The sequence below is a fragment of the Dipodomys merriami genome, unplaced genomic scaffold (assembly GCF_024711535.1).
Source record: "Dipodomys merriami isolate MVZ:Mamm:240054 unplaced genomic scaffold, mDipMer1.0.p SCAF_37, whole genome shotgun sequence".
Taxonomy (NCBI): Eukaryota; Metazoa; Chordata; class Mammalia; order Rodentia; family Heteromyidae; genus Dipodomys; species Dipodomys merriami.
In genome coordinates, this window is record NW_027205270.1 from 846,030 (window position 1) to 865,947 (window position 19,918).

Consider the following 19,918-nt stretch of genomic DNA (forward strand, 5'->3'; position numbering starts at 1 on the left):
CTCTCTCTTTTGTTTTTTGTCAGTTGTTATGTTCAGGACCTGGGTGCTGTCCTTGAGCTCTTTTGCTCAAAGTGAGCTTTCTACCACTTTGACCCACAGGGCCACTCCCAGTTTTTGGTGGTTAATTGGAGATACAAATCTCACAGACTTTCCTTCCCAGCTGGCTTTGAACTTTGATCCTCAGATTTCAGCCTCCGGAGTAGCTAGAATAACAGGTGTGAGCTACCAGTGCCCGGCAATCTCTCTTTATCATCATTATCCCATCCATCCATCCATCCATCCATCCATCCATCCTCTCCCTCATGCTTTTTACCCCATCTAATAATCTATTTACTCACTTCTTCCTTTGCAAAGACCCCCACTGCATTTAGTTTCTTTCATAACATTTTGCTTTCATTGCATATGCAAGATCTGTGATTATAGATTGTTATCTTTCATTCTCTTAGTACAAATGATTGGGTCAGGGTGCTGGCAGCTCACACTTGTAACCTTAGCTACTAAGGAGGCTGAGATGTGAGGATAATGATTCAAAGCCAGTCCTTAGCAGGAAAGTCTATGAGATTCTTATTTCCAATTAACCAGCAAAAACCTGCAAGTGGAGCTGTGGCTCAAGTGGTTTTGTGCCAGCTTTGAGAAAAAATACAAAGGAACAGTGCTCAGGCCTTAACTTTTCAGGTGTCAGTACCAGCATTCACAACACACACACACACACACACACACACACACACACACACACACACACACTCACACACACACACACACTCAGAGCTGAAAATTACATCCACCTTCTTTGCACTTTGGACTCTATTTCATGTAAAACTTGGGGGTTGTTTCAACTCTGTGTACACAGTGACCCACATTCTTTTTCTGAACTGTATAGTATACCATCTTGTGGATGAACTATAATCTACACAACTTGTCTTCTAGTGGCAGACACCTGACTTGTCCATGCCACAGTAAGTAACTTCACACACATGTCATTGTACCAAGGTACAAGTACTAGGATAAATGTCTAGAGGTAGAACAGATAGGTCACAGAAATGTGTTTGTAATTTTAATAGCTGTCAATTGCCCCCTAGGGGAGTAAAATTATTTCATTTCCTCACACAAAATATGAGAGGGCAGATTCCCCCACAGCCTTGACCAACAGTGGGTCATCAGTTTATGGAGATGCTTCCAAGTCTGATGTATGAGAGATAGTGTCTCATTAATTTTACTCAAGGTTCTTTTATTATTAGTGAGGCCGGGCATCATTTTCTAAGCTTTACTATTCCTGATGTTCCATTAGGTGTGTTCTATTCTTTGCCCATTGTTTGATGTTTGTCTCCTTGCTTACTCCTTCTCTCTGCTAATCTTCTGCCAGGCTTTGCCTAGGCTTTTTTTCCAGGGAGGAGGGAGGAAGGGGAACACAGTTGGTGCTGGGAGGTCAGGGGATGTAGACAGGGAATGTAGTGACTTCATCCTCACTCCTGGAGACCTGAAGTCCCTGATCTAACTCACGCACAACATGCTGTATGTGGCAGGATACGGGGCCTATAGGAAGAACTGTGCACATGAACATGCCAGCACAGCCCACTAGAATCGATGTAATCCAAACGGAATCTGCTGTCCCCATGTGTGGGTACAGACGCCCTGGGGTGCCTGGTGTTCCCCCATGGACTCCAAGGACATACTTGGCTTATTAGCCCCTGGCTTGGATCTGTTTCTTCTCTTGCTAAGTTTTTTGTTTGTGGCAAGCCTGGTCTTTGGTGCAAGGCTGCTGTGAGATGGGCTGAGGCTTACAGCGTGTGTATTCTCATTGAATTTGGTTTTTCTCTTAGCTGTCTCCTCCTGCCCCTTTCCCTCCTCTCTGACTCTCCAGTGCTCCCAGTCTTCTAAACTGGCAGGTTGATCTGGGCTGGTGGGGAGAGGGAAGTGAACTAAGCCATGAGGCCTCTGGGAAAGGCAGTCAGGGTCATGGCTGTAATGGGAGGTGGGAGAGGAGCACTTGCAGCCATAGGTATGAGTTTAAGGTAGAAGGGTTGGGCTTTCTGATGCCCCACTTCCCTCTACCTCTGGGTCAACAAAGACTCTGTGTCTGAGCCCACTGCCTCAGGTTCTAAGGCTCTGGAACTGCCCAGCCCTCAGGGCAACCAGCAGTGGAGCCCCAGGTCCTCATGGACTTCCACCCCCAACTCTCCATGTCTCCTAGCTCTGCAGCAAAATCCTGGAGAAGACAGCCAACCCCCAGTGGAACCAGAACATCACACTGCCCGCTATGGTGAGCCTCAGCTCCCCCACCTGTAGCCCTGTCCCAGGACCCTTGGGACCCTGTGGGTATGGGGGGAGAGAGAGAGAGAGAGAGAGAGAGAGAGAGAGAGAGAGAGAGAGAGAGAGAGAGAGAGAGAGAGAGAGAGAGAGAGAGAGAGAGAGAGAGAGAGAGAGAGAGAGAGAGAGATTCTGGGCTCTTTGTCTCCCTAGCATCCTGTCAGTATCTTGGGCTTGTCTAAGGTAGGGTGCCATTTTCTTTAAAAGGCCCATTCTCAACCTACTACCCTTTCCCTCCTCAGTTTCCCTCCATGTGTGAAAAAATGAGAGTTCGCGTCATGGACTGGTGAGTTCTGCCATCTGAGGGGTTGCTGGGCCAGTTGGGGAGGGCAGGGGTGGGGGGAGTAAGGGTGTGCTGATGTGGAGGACTGCCCTCCACAGCTGCAGGCAGTTTTGGGAAGCCTGCTCACAGCCCCCTTGGCCAGCAGATAGGACGCTGCGCTGCTGGCAGGAGAGGAGGGTGGAGGTGTCCATTGCCCGGGGCTTCTGAAGGACTTGGGGCTGGCTAAGTCCAGCAAGGAGAGCATCACTTGTCAGAGTCCGGAAGCAGGGCTCCTTGGGAACAAGATCTCCAACACCCTTGTGAGGGTGGAACAGAGGGGTCCCCCATCCTGGGGAAAGTGGACCAGTAGGTATGGAGCAGGTGAAGGTGGTAACCCCTCACATAGCTCTTAAAAATCATAGTGTCTAGCACTTGTTGACCACCTACTGTTACTTCCCACGACTGACTCCATCAGACACTTGCCTCTACTTCATGGTCCTACTTCACAGACAAGTTGGGAGAATTCTGTGACTTTGAGTGACAGCTGGAGAGTGGCAGAGGTCAGGTGTGACCCTCAGCCTGTGTCACCAGGTGCCACCGTCTCCTGCAGTCCACAGCCAGGTGTCCCCTCTGATACCCAAGGGGAACATTAACATAGGGCCCCACAAGGGTGACCTCTAGGACACCAGGTTTTCCAAAGAGAGAGAGAGAGAGCGAGAGAGAGAGTGAGAGAGCGAGAGTGAGTGAGAAGAGAGAGAGAGAGAGAGAGAGAGAGAGAGAGAGAGAGAGAGAGAGAGAGAGAGAGAGAGAGAGAGAGAGAGAGAGAGAGAGTTGTCCTTTTTCTGCCCCCAGTCTTGGCCGTGTGGTTCCCTGGCATGTTCTTTGGTCTCAGGCCCATGGCACCCCCAACCAGGAGGCTAATGAGAGACTAGGGGAAAAACCCCAGGCCGCAGAGCCATTAAAGTGTGTGCCAGTTCCCCAGGCCTAAAGAAAACAGCTTGTGAGAATTAGAGGGAAGGGAGCTGGGGGGGGCGGGGGGGGGGGGAGCCAAGGGAGAGGCCTTGAGGGCCGTGACCACGGGTATGTGCAGCCCCAGGGGAAGCGGTTTGGGGGAGAGACACACTTGACACCCCCTGAGTGATGATCTCTGCATTCAGGCTGGCACAGAGAGAGAGAGAGAGAGAGAGAGAGAGAGAGAGAGAGAGAGAGAGAGAGAGAGAGAGAGAGAGAGAGAGAGAGAGAGAGAGAGAGAGAGAGAGAGAGAGAGGGAGGAAGGGAAGGAGAGAGAGAGCACGAGCGAGCAAGAGTGAGCACCCGGGTAGCTGCGTGTCTGTGTGCGTGTGGACGTGTGTGTTTGGGCTGTGGAATGGGCCTGGCCCGGCTCCCTCTGAAGCTGTGTCAGAAGCATCAGCATACTGTACAATCCAAACACATTACCGAATCTGGTGGCTGAATCTCTGGTTTGGGTTGAAGTGGCATTTTTATTGTGAGTCTATTTTCAGACTCGCTGTATTTTCCAAAAGCAACCCCAAGCCCCAAAACCTAGTTCTTGGCCAGAAAGTATTCTGTTGCTACAAGTTCCTATCCCAAAAGAGCTTTCTTCCCAGAAAATACAGATAAACTTTGTTATTACCTGAATCCTGGAAATATGATATACTCCATATGGCTCCCTTTCCTCCCTGTAACTTAATCTTCCTCTCAAATTGTTTAAAAATTCCTCTTTCATTAAAAGACAAAAAAATTATTTGAGCTCTCCCCTGCCACCCCCCCATATGTCCATAAAACAACCCCCCTCCTTCCATTCACTACACCTCCTCTTCTAATTCAGACAAGATCAGAGATCAGCTGCACAAATCTCTTCAAGTCTTTGCCTTTTCAGGATTGGGCAAGAAGACACAGTTTAAAAATGACATCAGCTGGCTTATGTTTGTAATCCTAGCTACTCAGGAGACTGAGATCTGAGGATCACAGTTCAAAGCCAGCTTGGGCAGGAAAGGCTGTGAGACTCTTATCTCTGATTAACTACCAAAAAGCCAGAAATGGAGCTGTATGGAGCTCAAGTGGTAAAGCACTAGCCTTGAGTAAACAAAACACAGGGATGGTGGTGCACAGGTCCTGAGTTCAAGCCCCAGGACTGGCACTTTCTCTGTCTCTGTCTCTGTCTCTGTCTCTGTCTCTGTCTCTCTCTCTCTCTCTCTCTCTCACACACACACACTCTCAGGTATCAGTTCTCAAGGAAATTTCCTTTTTCTAGTTCTGGTTAACATCCCTCACCAAGACCAGAGGTACAGATTTGTGCTCTTTGTCTCATGTCCCGGTGAAAAATTCAAAATCAGGGCTCAATTACCATGCTGGGAAATATGCAGAGGAAGGGATTGGAAGAGGCTGGAGGGGGTATCTCTCAGAGCTAGGATTTAACAGTAATAAGAGAAATAAAACCACCTGTTCTGACTTGTCTTTTATAATGGGGCTAGATGCATCTTCTGAAAGCTGTCTATGGCTGAAGTCCACAAGCAGGGAGAAGAGACACAGAAATAGTGATGGGAGGGGCTGGAAGCACACCTTCTGGGAGGCGATGGGGCTGCAGGGTTCCTCAATCTCAACCTTTGGGTGGATAGCCTTGGGCTTTGCTGTGGATCCTGTTCTGTGCAATCCCTGGCCTCTGCCCACCAGATGCTGGCAGAACCCTCTTCTCATACCAAATCTGTCTCCGGATATAGACAAATATTTTCAGGGAAATCAGAACTACCAGACCAAGAACCACAAGTGTGAGCTTGCCCAGTGAGCAGCAGGTGGCTGTCTGTAATCAAAGTTCTGGTTTCCGTGTCAGGCGTATCTGGCCTTGGACCCTTGCAAATGAATTAAACTTCTTCACCCTCCTCAGCATCCTCTAAAATTGGGGCTAGCTGTAGGGCTTACCTGCTAAAAGCGAGCTAAGTTGTGGGATGCTTTTAGTTCAATGCTTGTCTTCGTAGGTCACTGCTAGCTATTAGTATTTATTATTATCATCAAGGAAGGTGGTGTGGGGTCCACAGGAAGGGTCTGCGTAGGAGAAAAGTGGCTAACAGATTATTATTCCTCATCCCCGACTCATAGGCCTCTAAGATGGTGGGGGAGGGAAGAAGTCTTTCTTCAGAGAAACAGGGTGGTCCTGAGCTATATCAGGCAGCAGTATGGGTGATGACACAGGACAAGACCAGGAAAGGGGTGAGCAGTCCTGGCTCTGCTCCTTCCTCCCGGGTCTGACCGTGGAGACATGCCTGCATGTCATCTTCTTTGCCTGGAGAGCAGAGGTACTAAGACAAGTACTTGTTGCTCAAGGCTGTGGTGAAACTCCTGCAGGATGGAAGTTCAAGGGCTTTGTCACATTCAAAGGCACATTCTGAAAGCAATGCGGCAGCAATTAGCACTGGCTAATTCAAGACTGTGGCTCTGGAGAGGGTTTTGATCTGGTCATCTGAGCTCCTCCTTGATCTTGCTAATTTATTAGCTCCTGGAAAGCTCAGCTGCCCTGTTCTGGGAATTGGGTTCCCCAAGCACCCTTATGCTCCCCATCCTGCCTGCTTCAGGCCTCCTCCCTGTCAACCTGCAGTCTGCCTACAGAGAACCAGACTGATGGCCCAGGGGTGGTTGACCAATGTGATGTCTGATGGTTGGGGAACTGGACTAGGGGACTAGGTCCTTCGAGGAAGACGTAGAGCAAGCTTCCTTTCCAGTCCCTTCTTCCCTGGAATTACCAGGCCTCAGTAACATACACGATGTTGTCTGAGACCCTTGCCTCGATGATGTAAACTGAGGCAGTTTCGTCCTTGAGTGGGCTGTGGCCTGCATGCTCCTCCCATGTTCAGGCCCTCTCTGCTTCCTTGTTCTAGGGACCGCCTCACTCACAATGATGTTGTGTCTACCACCTACCTCGGTCTGTCAAAAATCTCTGCTCCTGGAGGAGAAATAGAAGGTATGGTTCACCTGTGCTCTGCCCCTCCCCTAGCATGCACTTTTCTATCCTACCTCTATCTTATACCTGTAGGTTATTTATTTATTTATATCAGGACCAGGACTTGAACTCAGAACCATCTTCTCTCTTACTTAGTGGGCCCTCTACCAATTGAGCCCGACCTCCAGTTCCAGCTTTTGTGAATTGGAGGTAAGAGTCTCTTGGATGTATTTTCCCTGGCTGGCTTCTAACTAGGATTCTCAAGATCTCAGCCTCCTGAGTAGCTAGGATTACAGGCGTGAACACAGCGGGGTAATTCACTCTTGCAGAGAATATTAGTGGTTGTGGCTTCATCATCTACTGGGTTCTACATTGCCTACATGTGAACTCCCGCAGGTTTTCTTTTGAAATAGTGTTTATTGGACTGTTAAAAAGTAGTTCATTGTCTTTTTTTTTTTTTGTCTGTTGTGGGGCCTGAACTCTGGGCCTGGGTGCTGTCCCTCAGCTCTTCAGCTCAAGGCTAGCACTCTACCACCTGAGCCACAGCGCCACTTCTGGCTTTTTCTGCTCATGTAGTGCTGAGGAATTGAACCCAGGACAGGCAAGCACTCTACCACTGAGCCACTTTCCCATCCCTCATTGTCATTTTGTAATTTTTTTTCTGGTCCTGGGGCTTGAACTCAGGGCCTTGGCACTGTCCTTGAGCCTCTCTGTGCTCAAGGCTAGCACTCTACCACTTGAGCCACTGTGCCACTTCTGGTGTTTTCTGTTTATGTGCTACTGAAGAATTGAACCCAGGGCTTCATACATGCTAGGCAAGCACTTTACCACTAAGCCACATTCCCAGCCCTCATTTTGTAATTTTTTTTTGTCAGCCTTGGGGCTTGAACTCTGGGCCTGGGCGTTGTCCCTCAGCTCTTCAGCTCAAGGCTAGCGCTCTACCACTTGAGCCATAGTGCCAGTTCTGTGGTGCTGAGGAATTGAACCCAGGGCCTCATGCATGTAAGGCAAGCACTCTACCACTGAGACACCTTCTCAGCCCCCATTTTGTAAATTTTTAAATAAAGAAACAATCTGAAAAAATAGAAAATGTACCCCCTGCAATCACCTATAACTCTGTCATTCCAGATAAGAACTATGAATTTCCCTAGAGCCTTTTGTGTGTATGAATCTACATGCATGTTTGTGGATGTACACATATACTAATGTCTGTATATGCATACATACATTAAAAGGGAATTGTTTTGAAAATTGCTTTTAGTCACTTGACATTACTATATAGATGTCTTTTCATATGATTAAATGCTCTTCTAAGTGAATAAGAATTTACTGTGTATGCACTACCATCTCTTTAGTGAATGTTGAATATTTAGGTATTTTCTAATTTTTCTACATTAGGAAAAGCTAATTTTGCAATGGAATTTTTGTTAGTAAATCTTATGCATTCACAAGTTTTCTTTCTCAAAATGTAAGATGGACTAAACACTAAATCTGTGCTATTGCATACTTTATCAGGGCCTCTCACATACTAGGCAAGTATCCTGCTCCTGTCCCCAGTCCCTGCATTTCCTCAGGCTGAATATCTAGAGGGAGAATCGCTAGGTCAGGGGATGGCAATTTCTAGTTGCCCTACAAAAAGTCAGGGTTAATTTTTCTCCAGTCACTTCCATAGGCTTTATGTATTGCGCCCTCACCACCACAGGCTAAAATAATATCAGAAAAGACTTTTCAGCCTGAAACCAGTGGCTCATGCTTGTAATCCTAGCAACTCACAAGGAGGAGATCTAGAGCCAGCTAGGGCAGAAAATTTGTGAGACATCTCCAGAATAACCAGCAAAAAGCTAAACTGGAGTCATGGTTCAAATGGTTGAGAACCATCCACGAAGAAGAAACTCAAGCAAGCATGAGGCCCTGAGTATCAAATTCTGGTATCAAATTCTGAATATATATATATATATATATATATATATATATATATATATATATATATATATATATTCAATGGTGTTAATTGGATGGATAAAAATGATATTTCATTGTTGCCTTCATTTCCATTTTCATTGACATCTGGTAAATGGAACAACGTAAATTTTAAAATATCATAAATTTTGTATGTAATATATGCTTATGCATTTTATAGTTATTATAAATGTATTCTCCTGGTCCATGTTTTGGATATGTGTTTGTCTTTTTCTCACTGTTTGTTAAGAGTTTTATGCTTATACAGACACTAACTTTTCCCCTTCATATATGTGGCAAATAATTATGTTTTATCTTTATAGTTTTTGACTTATAGAAACTTTAGTTTGTATGTAGCCAAATCTGTTCATATTTTCCTTAGTGAATAAGGACGGGATCTAACATGACTTAAAAAAATTGTTCACTGATGATACCAATGCTGCATTTTGAATAATCTGTTCCCTATATTTTGCAATGCTGACTTGTCACCTACTAAATTCCTTAATGTGTTCTTGGGCCTGTTTCTTGATTTTCTATTATCTTCAATTGGTATGTCTGCTTATTATTTCTTTGCTTTTTGTATCTGGGTTATGCTGGCTCTGTAAAATTAATTGGAAAGATTTAAAGTCTTCTCAAACATCTGGAACAGTTTATATAACATAAGAATATAGTCTTTTGAGGGTTTGAAATAATTCACCCATAAAACCATATGGGCTGGGTGCCCTTTTTGAGTGGGTGTAGTAATGGCTCTTTAAAAACTTTTCAATTCCTCCTGTGATCATTGTTATTTTTAGTTTGTTACTTTTACTTTAGTCAATTTTGATAATTTATATTTCCTAGAAAAACATCCATTACATTGAGGCTTTCAAATTTATTTACCTAGTGTTTTTCAGAGTAACCTTTTATAGTGAAAACAATTCATTCTACTTGGTGCTTTCCTTTTTTGCTATTCCTATTGTGTTTGAATTTTCTTTTACTATTTTCTCAATTAGCCTCATTAGTTTTTTCTATTTAAACTTTATTGGAATTTTCATTGGTGTACTTTTAAATCTCTTTAGACTTATTTTACTGTTTCCTTTAAAAATGTTCTGACTAATTTAGGTTTATTTGAAAAATTTGCATTTAAATGATTCAAGTATAGTTTCTGCATTACGTGTCACATTTAAAAGGTCTTTGGCAAATGCCTAGGTTTTAGCTTTTTTGTCTGTGTTTGTGCTAGTACTAGGGCTTCAACTCAGGGGCTACATGCTACCCCTTAGTTATTTCACTCAACTCTAGCACTTTACCACCTGAGCCCATACTTCTGTTTCTGATTTTCTGATGGTTAATTGGAGATAAGAGTCTCAAGGATTTTCCCACCCCAGCTGGCTTTGAACTGCTTTCCTCAGCCTTTTGAGTAGCTAGTCATTGGTGCCCAGCTTTAACTCTATGTAAAATATTAACATTTTTTCACATTTAAATATTTAATCTACTTTGACATATTTTCTGAGACCAGTATGACTTGAGCCATGTTTTTTTTCTGACTAGACACTGCTTATAGGAATTTAATGTTCTTTTTTTTTGTCATGGGGCTTGAACTCTGGGCCTGGGCGCTGTCCCTCAGCTCTTCTAGCTCAAGGCTAACACTCTACCACTTGAGCCACAGAGCCACTTCCGTCTTTATGTGGTGCCGGGGAATCGAACACAGGGCCTCATGCATGCAAGGCAAGCACTCTACCACTGACCCACCTTCCAACCCCTTTCATTTGAAGTTTTGAAAATACCAGTTATATAATGATTAATTATGGGAATAAATTCTGTGAATGCTTTGCTGGGTGATTTTGTTGTTCAGACACCAGAGAGTATTCTTACACAAATAAAGACTATTACGATGCCACTAGTTGCTACAATCTTCTGTCACTGTATAGTACCTGGGTCTATTGTTGACCAGAGCGCCTCACCCTGCCTGTACTATATGAGAGACTCTTTTCACTGAATTTTGTCTGAGAGCAGTGAATTGCTAAGATTGAGGTAATGGATATTTTGTATACTAGCTATGTGTAGAGAGCTGAAGGCAGGTTGGGGTAATGGTAAGCGAGCTAGCATTGGAGCTCGCCAGCCATCTTGGGTTTAGATTCTGTCAACTCTGCTACTTTGTAACCTAGAGAGTACATCCAGCTTTCTATCCATAAAATGGGGCTCCTATGGACTTCGACTTCTGTGGTTGCTTGGGAGGATCCAGTGAGGTGATACATGATAAATGTGAAGTTCTTACAGTGATGGCACAGGATAAACCCTAGGTTAACCCTGGCTGTTCCTGTCATTCTTGGCTTTTTGATATCACCAGTGTGATTTCTCTGTACCATTTCTGCTTTCTTTGTGGTGTGGTTAAACTTTGGCTATTGCACATTTTGGTCCTTGTCAAGCCTTCTTCTTCTTCTCTCTCTAGACACTCTTTTTGTTTCTACCTTTTCTTCATTTCTGTCCTCTCCCAGAAGTTTTGCTTTGTAATGACACTGTTGAGGATCGCAAACTATTTTCCCAACATTCCAATGGTAGCTCTCCTGTTTCTCTCTCCTGGAGGTAGACAGACAGTCCCTCCCCCAATATGCTCTCTAGAAAGATCTGTACAGCTTGGTCCCTTTCTACAGACAGGGGATCTTCATTGTGTATCTCTGTAGATCTTAGGCTGTAGGACAGGGTCACGTGCTTCATTCCTGGTATGCAATCATCCAGTGATCTTGCAAGTTCTCTGGAACTCTTAAAAAAAAACATTAATTATTTGAAGGTTCCAAATATACACAAGTCAAGAATTATATGACCATCTCCCAGGCACCTTCACTCAGCTTCAATACCTAGTGGCGCTCTGCCATTTGGATCCCATGGCTCAATCTTTTAATTGGTAGAATTCACAAAAATGGTGCTTTTATCAAGAATCCTCCCTTCCCAGTCCTTCCCCTACTAGCTTTAGGCACTGTTTGGTTCGGGTCCTAGTTCCCTTCTGGCTAGTCAGAAAGTTCTGCCAAGAGCTGCTCTGCAGGTACAGGCAGAGAGAGAGCTGTGATGGGGGAGGGTGCCCCATAGGCCATAACTCTTGGAACGGAAGGAAGCCCTTTTCTAGTTGGTTACTCATACTCTTCCTGCCTGTGAATCCTAGGGCAGACACTGGTAGAAGCACAATGTGGCATTTCTGACTGATTTAGGACAGTGGTTGATCCATAAGACTACACCTGTGCCTACCATCAGCCACCTGGTGGAGAACTTAGATCCTCCCTCGATCCCATTTCTGGAGGTAATGTTCACCTTCATCTTTTTCTGGCATCCTGAGTCTTTTACCTGTCCAGTGTTTGTGTGGCCACTAGATGGTGCTCAAGCCACAGGCAATCTACTGTGCTTCAGGAAGGCAGTCAAATTAGGACCACTTCCTGCCCTCCCTCCCCCTGGCCCCCACCCCTCAACTATTGTTCTGGATATAAATGAAAAAAATTTTTTTAATCCCATCAGCTAACTAATTTTTGGATATGAAGTTAAATAGCTTGATTTATGTGACCATAAAAGAGTTAACTATTCTGATAATACTGGGGCTATTCTCAGGTTCTCTGACATTCTTTCCTACACAGGTAGGTCCCTTTTGGAGCCGGAGTTTGTCTCTAGCCCTGAAGGATGATCTCTTGCTTTGTGTCCTGCTAAGCTTTCCTCACCCAGCCTAAAAGCCCCCTTAGAACATGCTGTTCTCTCATACTTTCCTTTTTTTTTTTTTTTAAATTTCTTTTCTTCTCACGTGGCATCTAGCATACCTCTGTCATCTCTTAAGCCCAGCCAAAGTGAATTGTAAAAACTGGTATGTTCTCTCCCCCCTCACACGCCCACCCCAGTTCCCCTGATGGTTTGTTTTGACCAAGTGCTTTTGGTTTGTGTCTTGTTTTTGTTTCCGGGGAGGACAAGACCCAACAGTAACCACTTAAGCACTTCTGCCCATGGGTTTGCCTGGGCACAGTGAAGTATTTTTTGGACCCTGAGCACCACCAACATATTAAGGAAAGATATTTATTTAAAGGACTGTTCTCAGATACATGAGAGCCATGAAAACCACCCAGAGTCTTTGATAACTTTATACACATGACAGTCATGTTACAGAAATAGTACTTGTACCCAACAGTTTTTTTCCATGGCCAAGAAACCCAAAGTTCATCTTTCTGTCTTCGGAACGTAGCTGAGGATGATTTCCCAGCAGTTTTTGGTTTCTTCCCCTGCCTGGCTCAGGCTAGTGTCAGGCAGCCAAATGCCACGGGCTTGGGGATGTGCCGAGAGGCGGAGGGGGCTGGCAGAATGGCTGCAGGTAACACCCTCGGCTCCTCCAAGGCACATGCATGTCCCTGAGGACTGTCTGCAGGGCTCTGACTTGTGGCTCATGGGGCCAAGAGGCCTGTTCTCAATTCCTTCCAGTTTCCCTAGGTGAGGGAGCTGGGGAAATGGGGAGCATTCATCTGTGACTTGGGACGTCCACACTCCTGGATCTCTGGGCTCAGGGAAAGCACACTAAAACATTTGTGTTTTGGCAGAAGGATGATGAGGACTAAATAGAGGCTTTGTCTTGGGTGGCCCTCTGGTTGCCCTGCCCTTGACTTTATGAGCTGTCAGCAGACACAGGGAAGAGAACTTGGGGAGGGGGGCAGTGAGATGAAGTTCCCGGAGACCTATGACCTTCCCTCAAGTTAGGAATCTCTGGCTGAAGTTGTCAGGAGGACCATTACCCACTCCCAGTGCCTAGAATTGTGCCTGGCAAGGCTTGTTGAATGAATAAATGAATGCAAAGGAGTGCACAGTTCACTCTGGCCACCCGAGGCCTGTGGTTGATCGGATGGCTGGCAGGACTGGGGGGCCACGTGTGTCTGCCTGGGCACCAGTATGCAGCCAGGATTTAAAGTCAGGTTATGGGTGAGAAGCCAAGTTTGCCTTTGCAAGAAGCACATGAGGGTTGGAATGATAACTTTAGCTTCTTTAGCCTGAGATAACAGGTCAGGCCTCTTGGTAATCATTTGGAAGGACCCGAAGTGGAAACTTTCTTTTTGGTGGTCCCTGGCCACTGCCTTCCTTGGAATCACAGCTGTTCCCATATAGGTCATATTGTTGAGAAAGCACATTCCCCGATAGCCAGGGGCCTGACTCACCCTTTGGTGAAAATTGATTTTTGTGGATGTGAAAATGGCCACCAGGAGCATTTGTAGTGGATTCTTCTCTGCTTGTTCTTCCTTCATGACATTTTTCTGACCTTTGGCTTCTAACTATAATTATGGAGCCATGGAAAAACAGCAATGAGATTTTGGATTTTTTTTGAGGTAATAGGCAAAGGTGAATAATAGATAACAATAATCAGCAAGTACACTAATGCCATTCCCAGGCTCATCCATAACCTCAGACATGATTACACTTTGCTAGTTACAAACTATAAAGTGTAGAAAGAGGCAGACATCACAGAGACAGAGGAAGAAGATGGAAGGTGCTTTCTTGTCTGGGTCATCTACCAGTTCAGAAGTGAATGATAGATACCAAGAGCCCAGAGTGGCCAGAGCATATTTTCCCAGCTTCTATTTTTAGATATCTGTCACCAGCATTTAAGAACAGACTCAGATGTCAGAGCCTTCATCTAATGGGCAGTATCTGTCACCATACTTTACTGGAAGCAGCAGGTGTTAGAAGCCAAGTCCAGATGCCTATTGTTGTGAAAACGCAACATGTTGTTTACTGTGGTACTAATAGAATTGACCACTAGGTGGAGATGTTGTGCCTTGAAATGCCCTTGCTTAGCTCTGTCCTGTTGGGTTTGGAACACTGAGTGTTCACTGCCTTGCTCTTGCTCTTTTGTGTTTTGCTCACCCTTTTCTTATGTCTGTATTTTATTTTCCTCACTGGTCTAGCTATAAGAGAGAAAAGCACATGTTCTTTCTGTGTTATTTCTTGAATATAATGAATCAAGGAAGGTCCAAGTGATTGTGGTACTGGGGACTGTGTCTGGCTGGACAGGGGTGGTGCCTTAGCTTGTGGTACATTCAGCGTTGGGCTAGGGGTGGGGCCTGGGGCCATGTATGCTTCCCACTTAGGAGCTGTGTTTCTGCTCATCTGCCAGCTCCTGGTCACATAACCATTCCTCCTTCCAGCCATGTCCATCCTAACACCTTTTCCATTTCTTTATGCTTCAGAGGAGCCTGCAGGTGTGGCCAAGCCTCCACAAGGCACAGACCGTACGTTACTATCACCTAGGGGTCCAAGGGGATGGGTTTGGAGGCTCTTACTGGAGGGGGTATGCATGCTGGAGATGGGGTTTCCTGATTTGCACGAAGCATGGTTGAGAGTCACTCCAGCCTCTGAGTTTACCTTGATCAGCTTCCTTTCTGCCACTGGTTGAACACTAAAGTCATTTGGAATGTCTTGAGGACAGTTTCCTCTCCCAGACCCCTCCCCAAACTTGGGATGAAGCTAGAAGGAGGAGTTGGGCAGGTATAGAAGCCATGGACAACCTGGGGAAGTGTAAGGTATCTGAGGACCAGGAGGAAGTTGGAGGGAGTGAAAAACTCTTGAAGTGGAAATTCAAGAGGTAAATCATAATCAAGATTTTTAACACGGATGATGAGTAATGTTCACGTGCGATCCATTATTCCAAGGCCACCTTCTTCTGTTCCCAAAGCCAGAGCTTTGCCGGTGCTGGGGTCTGAAAGAAGGAACATGTAGAAGGGTTCAGGCACTCCTGCCTGGTGGGCAGGCATGGCCCAGCCTGTCCCTGACCCCTCCACTCCATGGGCTCCCCAGGAGCAGCTCACAGCACGCACCTTGGGTCCAGCCCTAGCACCCCTCTGCTGCAGAGATTGGTCTTGTGCTTGTTTGGCCCATCCTGTGTGGATAGGGTCATCCCAGATGATTTCAGTCTTGCCTGCTGTCTCTGGCATTCTGGAAATGTTCTCTTTCCCCTGCCCTCCAAAAGGGATACCTGACTTTGTAGAGTTTTCAGAGTATGGCTAGTGAAGGGCCATCCTAGGAAATGATCCACGAGCCCCCAAGTGACAAATGAACAAAACAGAGCCTCTCCAAGGGATGGGAATGATGCAGAGGAAAGATTTTCCTGCCTCATTCATTCTCGAACTCTCCTCCAAACTGTTCCATTAAAAATATCATTTTTTTGGTATTGTGAGTGTGTCCTGAAATGAGTCAGGGCCATCAAGGCACGGGGACATACAAGTCACTGGAGTTTGGTTGTGGGGGGAGGGACGTCCCCTGAAAGGTAACTTTTCTGGTCCTGAGGCTTTGGGTCTTCCTTTATGACACCCTATGCCTGGATGTGGTATGTGTGCAGACTGGAGGGGGGGGGGTCCAGAAAGCACGGGGGTGGGAGGGCCTGAGCTCCAGTGTGTGTGCATGCCAGCTGAGTGCATGCATGTTGAGGGGGCACCATTCTGGATCTGGCCACTTCATCGGCATGTGTTGCTTTGTATCTCTGGACCTCTATTCCCTCATCTGTAAAATGAGACTAATAGTGATAAGGACTAGATGGATTTACGGGACATCATGACAGATCTCATCAGTGTCATTGTTGTTTACAAAGATTATATCTGACGCATGTGGGGGAAACTGAGGTGCTGGGGTGGACTCAGGTCTGAAGGTGGCTGGTTGAGTTCTAGAAAGCCCCACCAGGGGGGCTTCTCTGACTTCTGCTGTGTCTTCAGTGGACGACAATCTGGGCTTCCTTCCCACCTTTGGCCCCTGCTATGTGAACCTGTATGGCAGTCCCCGGGAATTCACGGGCTTCCCAGACCCCTACGCAGAGCTCAACATGGGCAAGGTAAGCCGCCACATGCCAAGCGATCCTCTGGGGGTCTCCCACCTGGCTTGGTGGCATTCAGGCCTACCTGAGACTTCAGGGGCTGCCTCTGCCTGAGGCCTGGGCAGGCTGGACCCATCAGAGTATCTTAATTCTAATTCTCCCTGGCCTCCTTCTGCTCCTCCTTCTTCTCTGTTCCCTCTGTCTCCCCCTTAGGGACACTGGGACCTCAGTCCCTAAGACACCTAGACCGGTGTCTCTGAGGTTTCATCACCTGGGGCTAGGCTGGAGGTGGCACTGGTTGTCTCACTGGGTGGCTTGGCATGTCCCCGGAACTCTCTGGGCCATGACATCCTCATTGAAAGAATGGTGGGTTGGCTCAGCTTCTTGGCTGCCTGGGAGATGAACTGCCTTAGAGCCAAACCATGCTCCTTTCTTTCCCCTCGTCTGCTCCGGCTGGTGACCTGATGTCCTCGTGCAGGGAGAAGGCGTGGCCTACCGAGGCCGGCTTCTGCTGTCCCTGGAGACCAAGCTGGTGGAGCACAGTGAGCAGAAGGTGGAGGACCTTCCTGCAGATGACATCCTCCGGGTAGAGGTGAGCAGCACTGCCCTGGGAGGGAGGTGCAGTCCTCTTAGGGATTAGAGAGAGAGAGGTGGCCAAGCAAGCATCATGGGGTAGAAGGGACACAGTTCTGTTCCGCACTTATTGTGACTTCACTTCTTTGGGTAGTTGACATTTCAGCTGAGAAGTGGGAAGAATGTAACATATATCCCACTTGGAATGCTCAGAGGAATAAAGCAGATAAATGGAAGTGTTTTGAAAGTCTTGAGTTCAATGCAACATGAGACGCTATTTTCTAACAGTCACATAAGAATGAAGTTCTATTAGGTCAACTAAACACTTATCAGGTGTTTGGCACTGCTAGTGATGCCCCTGGTGTTACTGAATCTTCACAGTACCCCATAGTACTGCTGCTATGGTTACTATCTCCATCTTATAGATGGAGAAATGGAAGCCCAGCTATATCAGAGCAATGAATGGTAGAGCGAGGCCTGGTCTCTAGGAGCATTCAGACCCTGTAGTCATAGAGCTGTGGCTTGGATCCTGGCTCCACCACTTACCAGCTATTTCCCTGCCTGTAAAGTGGGTGTAATAATTATACTTACCTCATAAGATTGTGGTGAGAAGTGAATTAAGATATGTATGCAGTAAGTACTCATTAAGTGTTAGCTGTCATTACTATTTACATTCTCCTAAACCCCAATTGCTTAATCCTGCTTCCCTGTGCCTCCCAATGGAAGGAATCATAAAATCATGTTGGTTCAAATCAGGACATATGAAAACGTGCCAAACGTGCCCTTAGTCCTGTGCCCTATGCCCAGAGGGAGCAAAGAACTTCACACATCCCAAGTATATGGGAGAGGTGGCCAGTGCATACTGCAGTAGTGTCTGGTGTGCGGGGACCTCTACGGGGCTGGTGGGAGTTCTGGGTGGGGCCTGGTGATTCAGAATTGCAGATGAGACCCGGCTGCCCTGAGGGGCACCGAGGAGACCTTGCCTGGCTGATGTGGTGGTGCCATTGCTGCTGGTTTGGATTAAGGAGCCACATGACCTTGGAGATGCAGCTCTTATTAGGAAGTGTGGCCAAATACACAGAGATCTGAAACGAGTGTTGAGTTCATAATCAAATCTGGAGATGGTTTCTTTTCTGGACTATTTGCCACTGGGCAGCTGAGCCAGGGGTTACTGGTATAGGTCATGGTGAAGGCCTACAATGCCCACCTGTCTTGTTGGCTTCTCCTCATGCCCTCTGGCCTGCCCCCTCTGCCCACAGAAGTACCTCCGGAGGCGCAAATACTCCCTCTTCGCCGCCTTCTACTCAGCCTCTATGCTGCAGGACGTGGATGATGCTATCCAGTTTGAGGTCAGCATTGGGAACTATGGCAATAAGTTCGATACAACCTGTCTGCCGCTGGCCTCCACCACCCAGTACAGCCGGGCAGTCTTTGATGGTAAGCTCCTGAATCACAGAGCAGGGGCTGAGCCCTAAAGCCTCCCTACCATGGGAAGCTGCTGGGGCCCTGCTCCATATACCTGGCCTAGAAAAACCCTTCTGAGATCCCCTGCTGTGCTCCCAAAGCCACCTCCACCCCCTGCAGTGCTCCAGGTGGAGCCTACCTCCCCCCTACCCCCAATGCCAGTTCCCATAGGTTGGGGTCTTGAAAGTATGGTGATCCATAGTCATCTTGATTCATCTGGGTCATTACATGGTGGCTTAGAGTCATTGGGGACTATGGTCTTGATTTATGGGTCATTCTATTACCCTCTCTCTTTCTATGCACTGAAGTGTCCCAGTGTTCCCCATTCTGTGTGGACACTGAACAGTACAGATGATACCACATCTGCCCAGAGGTTCTAAGGTGGGAAAGAGAAGAAGGCACTAGTCTGCCTCCACCCTCAGCCCCTTTCCCATCTTGGCTAGCTCCATGTCTGAGTGACCAGGGGCCTGGGCTCTGTAGTACTTTGCCTGCCAACCCTCAGCTCCTTCCCAGTAACCAGGCCCTTCTCCCCTCACCCCATACCCTCTTCCCTTGCTGGGGATCAGGTTCTCTTCCCTTGCCCAGTAACCAGGCCCCTCTCTCCACACAGGATGCCACTATTACTACTTACCCTGGGGCAATGTGAAGCCAGTTGTGGTGCTGTCCTCCTACTGGGAGGACATCAGCCATAGGATTGAGACTCGAAACCAGCTGCTCAGGATTGCTGACCGGTTGGTGAGTGGCAAGAGACCCCCAACCTCTGCTTTTCTGTGGGTGTTTGCAGACCTGCTGCCCACATGTACACTTGATAGGTAGCCTTGTCCAGTGGCTTTTATGGGCTGGTGTCCTCTGTGTTCTGTGTCCTATTTACTGGCCAGAAGAGGGGTGAGGAGAGCACTGGGGAGCCCCTAACAGATGCAGTGAGAGAGAGATAGAGAGAGAGACAGATACAGAGGGATAGAGACAGAGAGAGACAGAGATGAGACAGAGACAGAGAGACACTCACCTGGAACTTCAGGACAGTGCCTGGGATGAATAGTAGATTTCTTTTTACTCTTAACTGCATACAAGAGATTTCCATCTAGAAGTCAGCTGGAAGTAAGCACTGAATAAGTCCACAGAAGGCTTTCCTGCCCTGTTTACCCAGAGCTCTCCAGGTGAGACTTGAGGTGTCAAGGGAGAGAGGTGTGGTGTGGAGGAAGGAGCATCAGGAAAGTAGCATGGGAACAGCAAGGGATCCATGTGCAGTGGGGGAACACAGGTGGGTGAGGGCTTAGCCAGGCCCCCATCGCAGGGGCCCAGGAGGGTGACATGGCCTGAGGAGGAGATGACCTTTGAGGGGGACTGCAAGACTTCAGCTTTTAGGCCTTGGTGGCCCATTGGATCTTGGAAGGTCTGTGAGAAGTGACTCTGGTGGCTGAAATGACTCTGGGGAGCTGGGGAGAAAAGCAGAGGGTGCAAGGGTGGGTGGTGAGTTGTGTTTGAGAGGCTTCTAGAGATTCATCTCCATGTACAGGTCTGATGCTCAGCCAGTGAGTACAAGAGAGTCACAAGAATGTGTGTAAAGGTCAAGGGAGGTGGGAAGCTGATGGTCCAGGTGGTGGCTTCCAGGCACTTCTATGAA

General features: G+C 47.0%; 1 protein-coding gene across 21 annotated transcripts in view; it reads left to right on the plus strand.

Annotated features, from left to right (window-relative positions):
* Dysf (dysferlin) overlaps positions 1-19,918 on the plus strand; it is a 209,299-nt gene that overhangs the window by 71,822 nt on the left and 117,559 nt on the right. For 12 of the 21 annotated variants that reach the window (XM_069988937.1, XM_069988939.1, XM_069988942.1 and 9 more), the window contains 8 exons: positions 2,192-2,260; positions 2,550-2,593; positions 6,442-6,524; positions 14,642-14,683; positions 16,160-16,275; positions 16,736-16,849; positions 18,090-18,267; positions 18,905-19,029. In XM_069988937.1, the coding sequence (XP_069845038.1) occupies positions 2,192-2,260; positions 2,550-2,593; positions 6,442-6,524; positions 14,642-14,683; positions 16,160-16,275; positions 16,736-16,849; positions 18,090-18,267; positions 18,905-19,029 (771 nt within the window). The remainder of the gene's footprint in view (positions 1-2,191; positions 2,261-2,549; positions 2,594-6,441; positions 6,525-14,641; positions 14,684-16,159; positions 16,276-16,735; positions 16,850-18,089; positions 18,268-18,904; positions 19,030-19,918) is intronic. The other 9 variants (XM_069988941.1, XM_069988943.1, XM_069988951.1 and 6 more) reach the window with 1 other exon arrangement.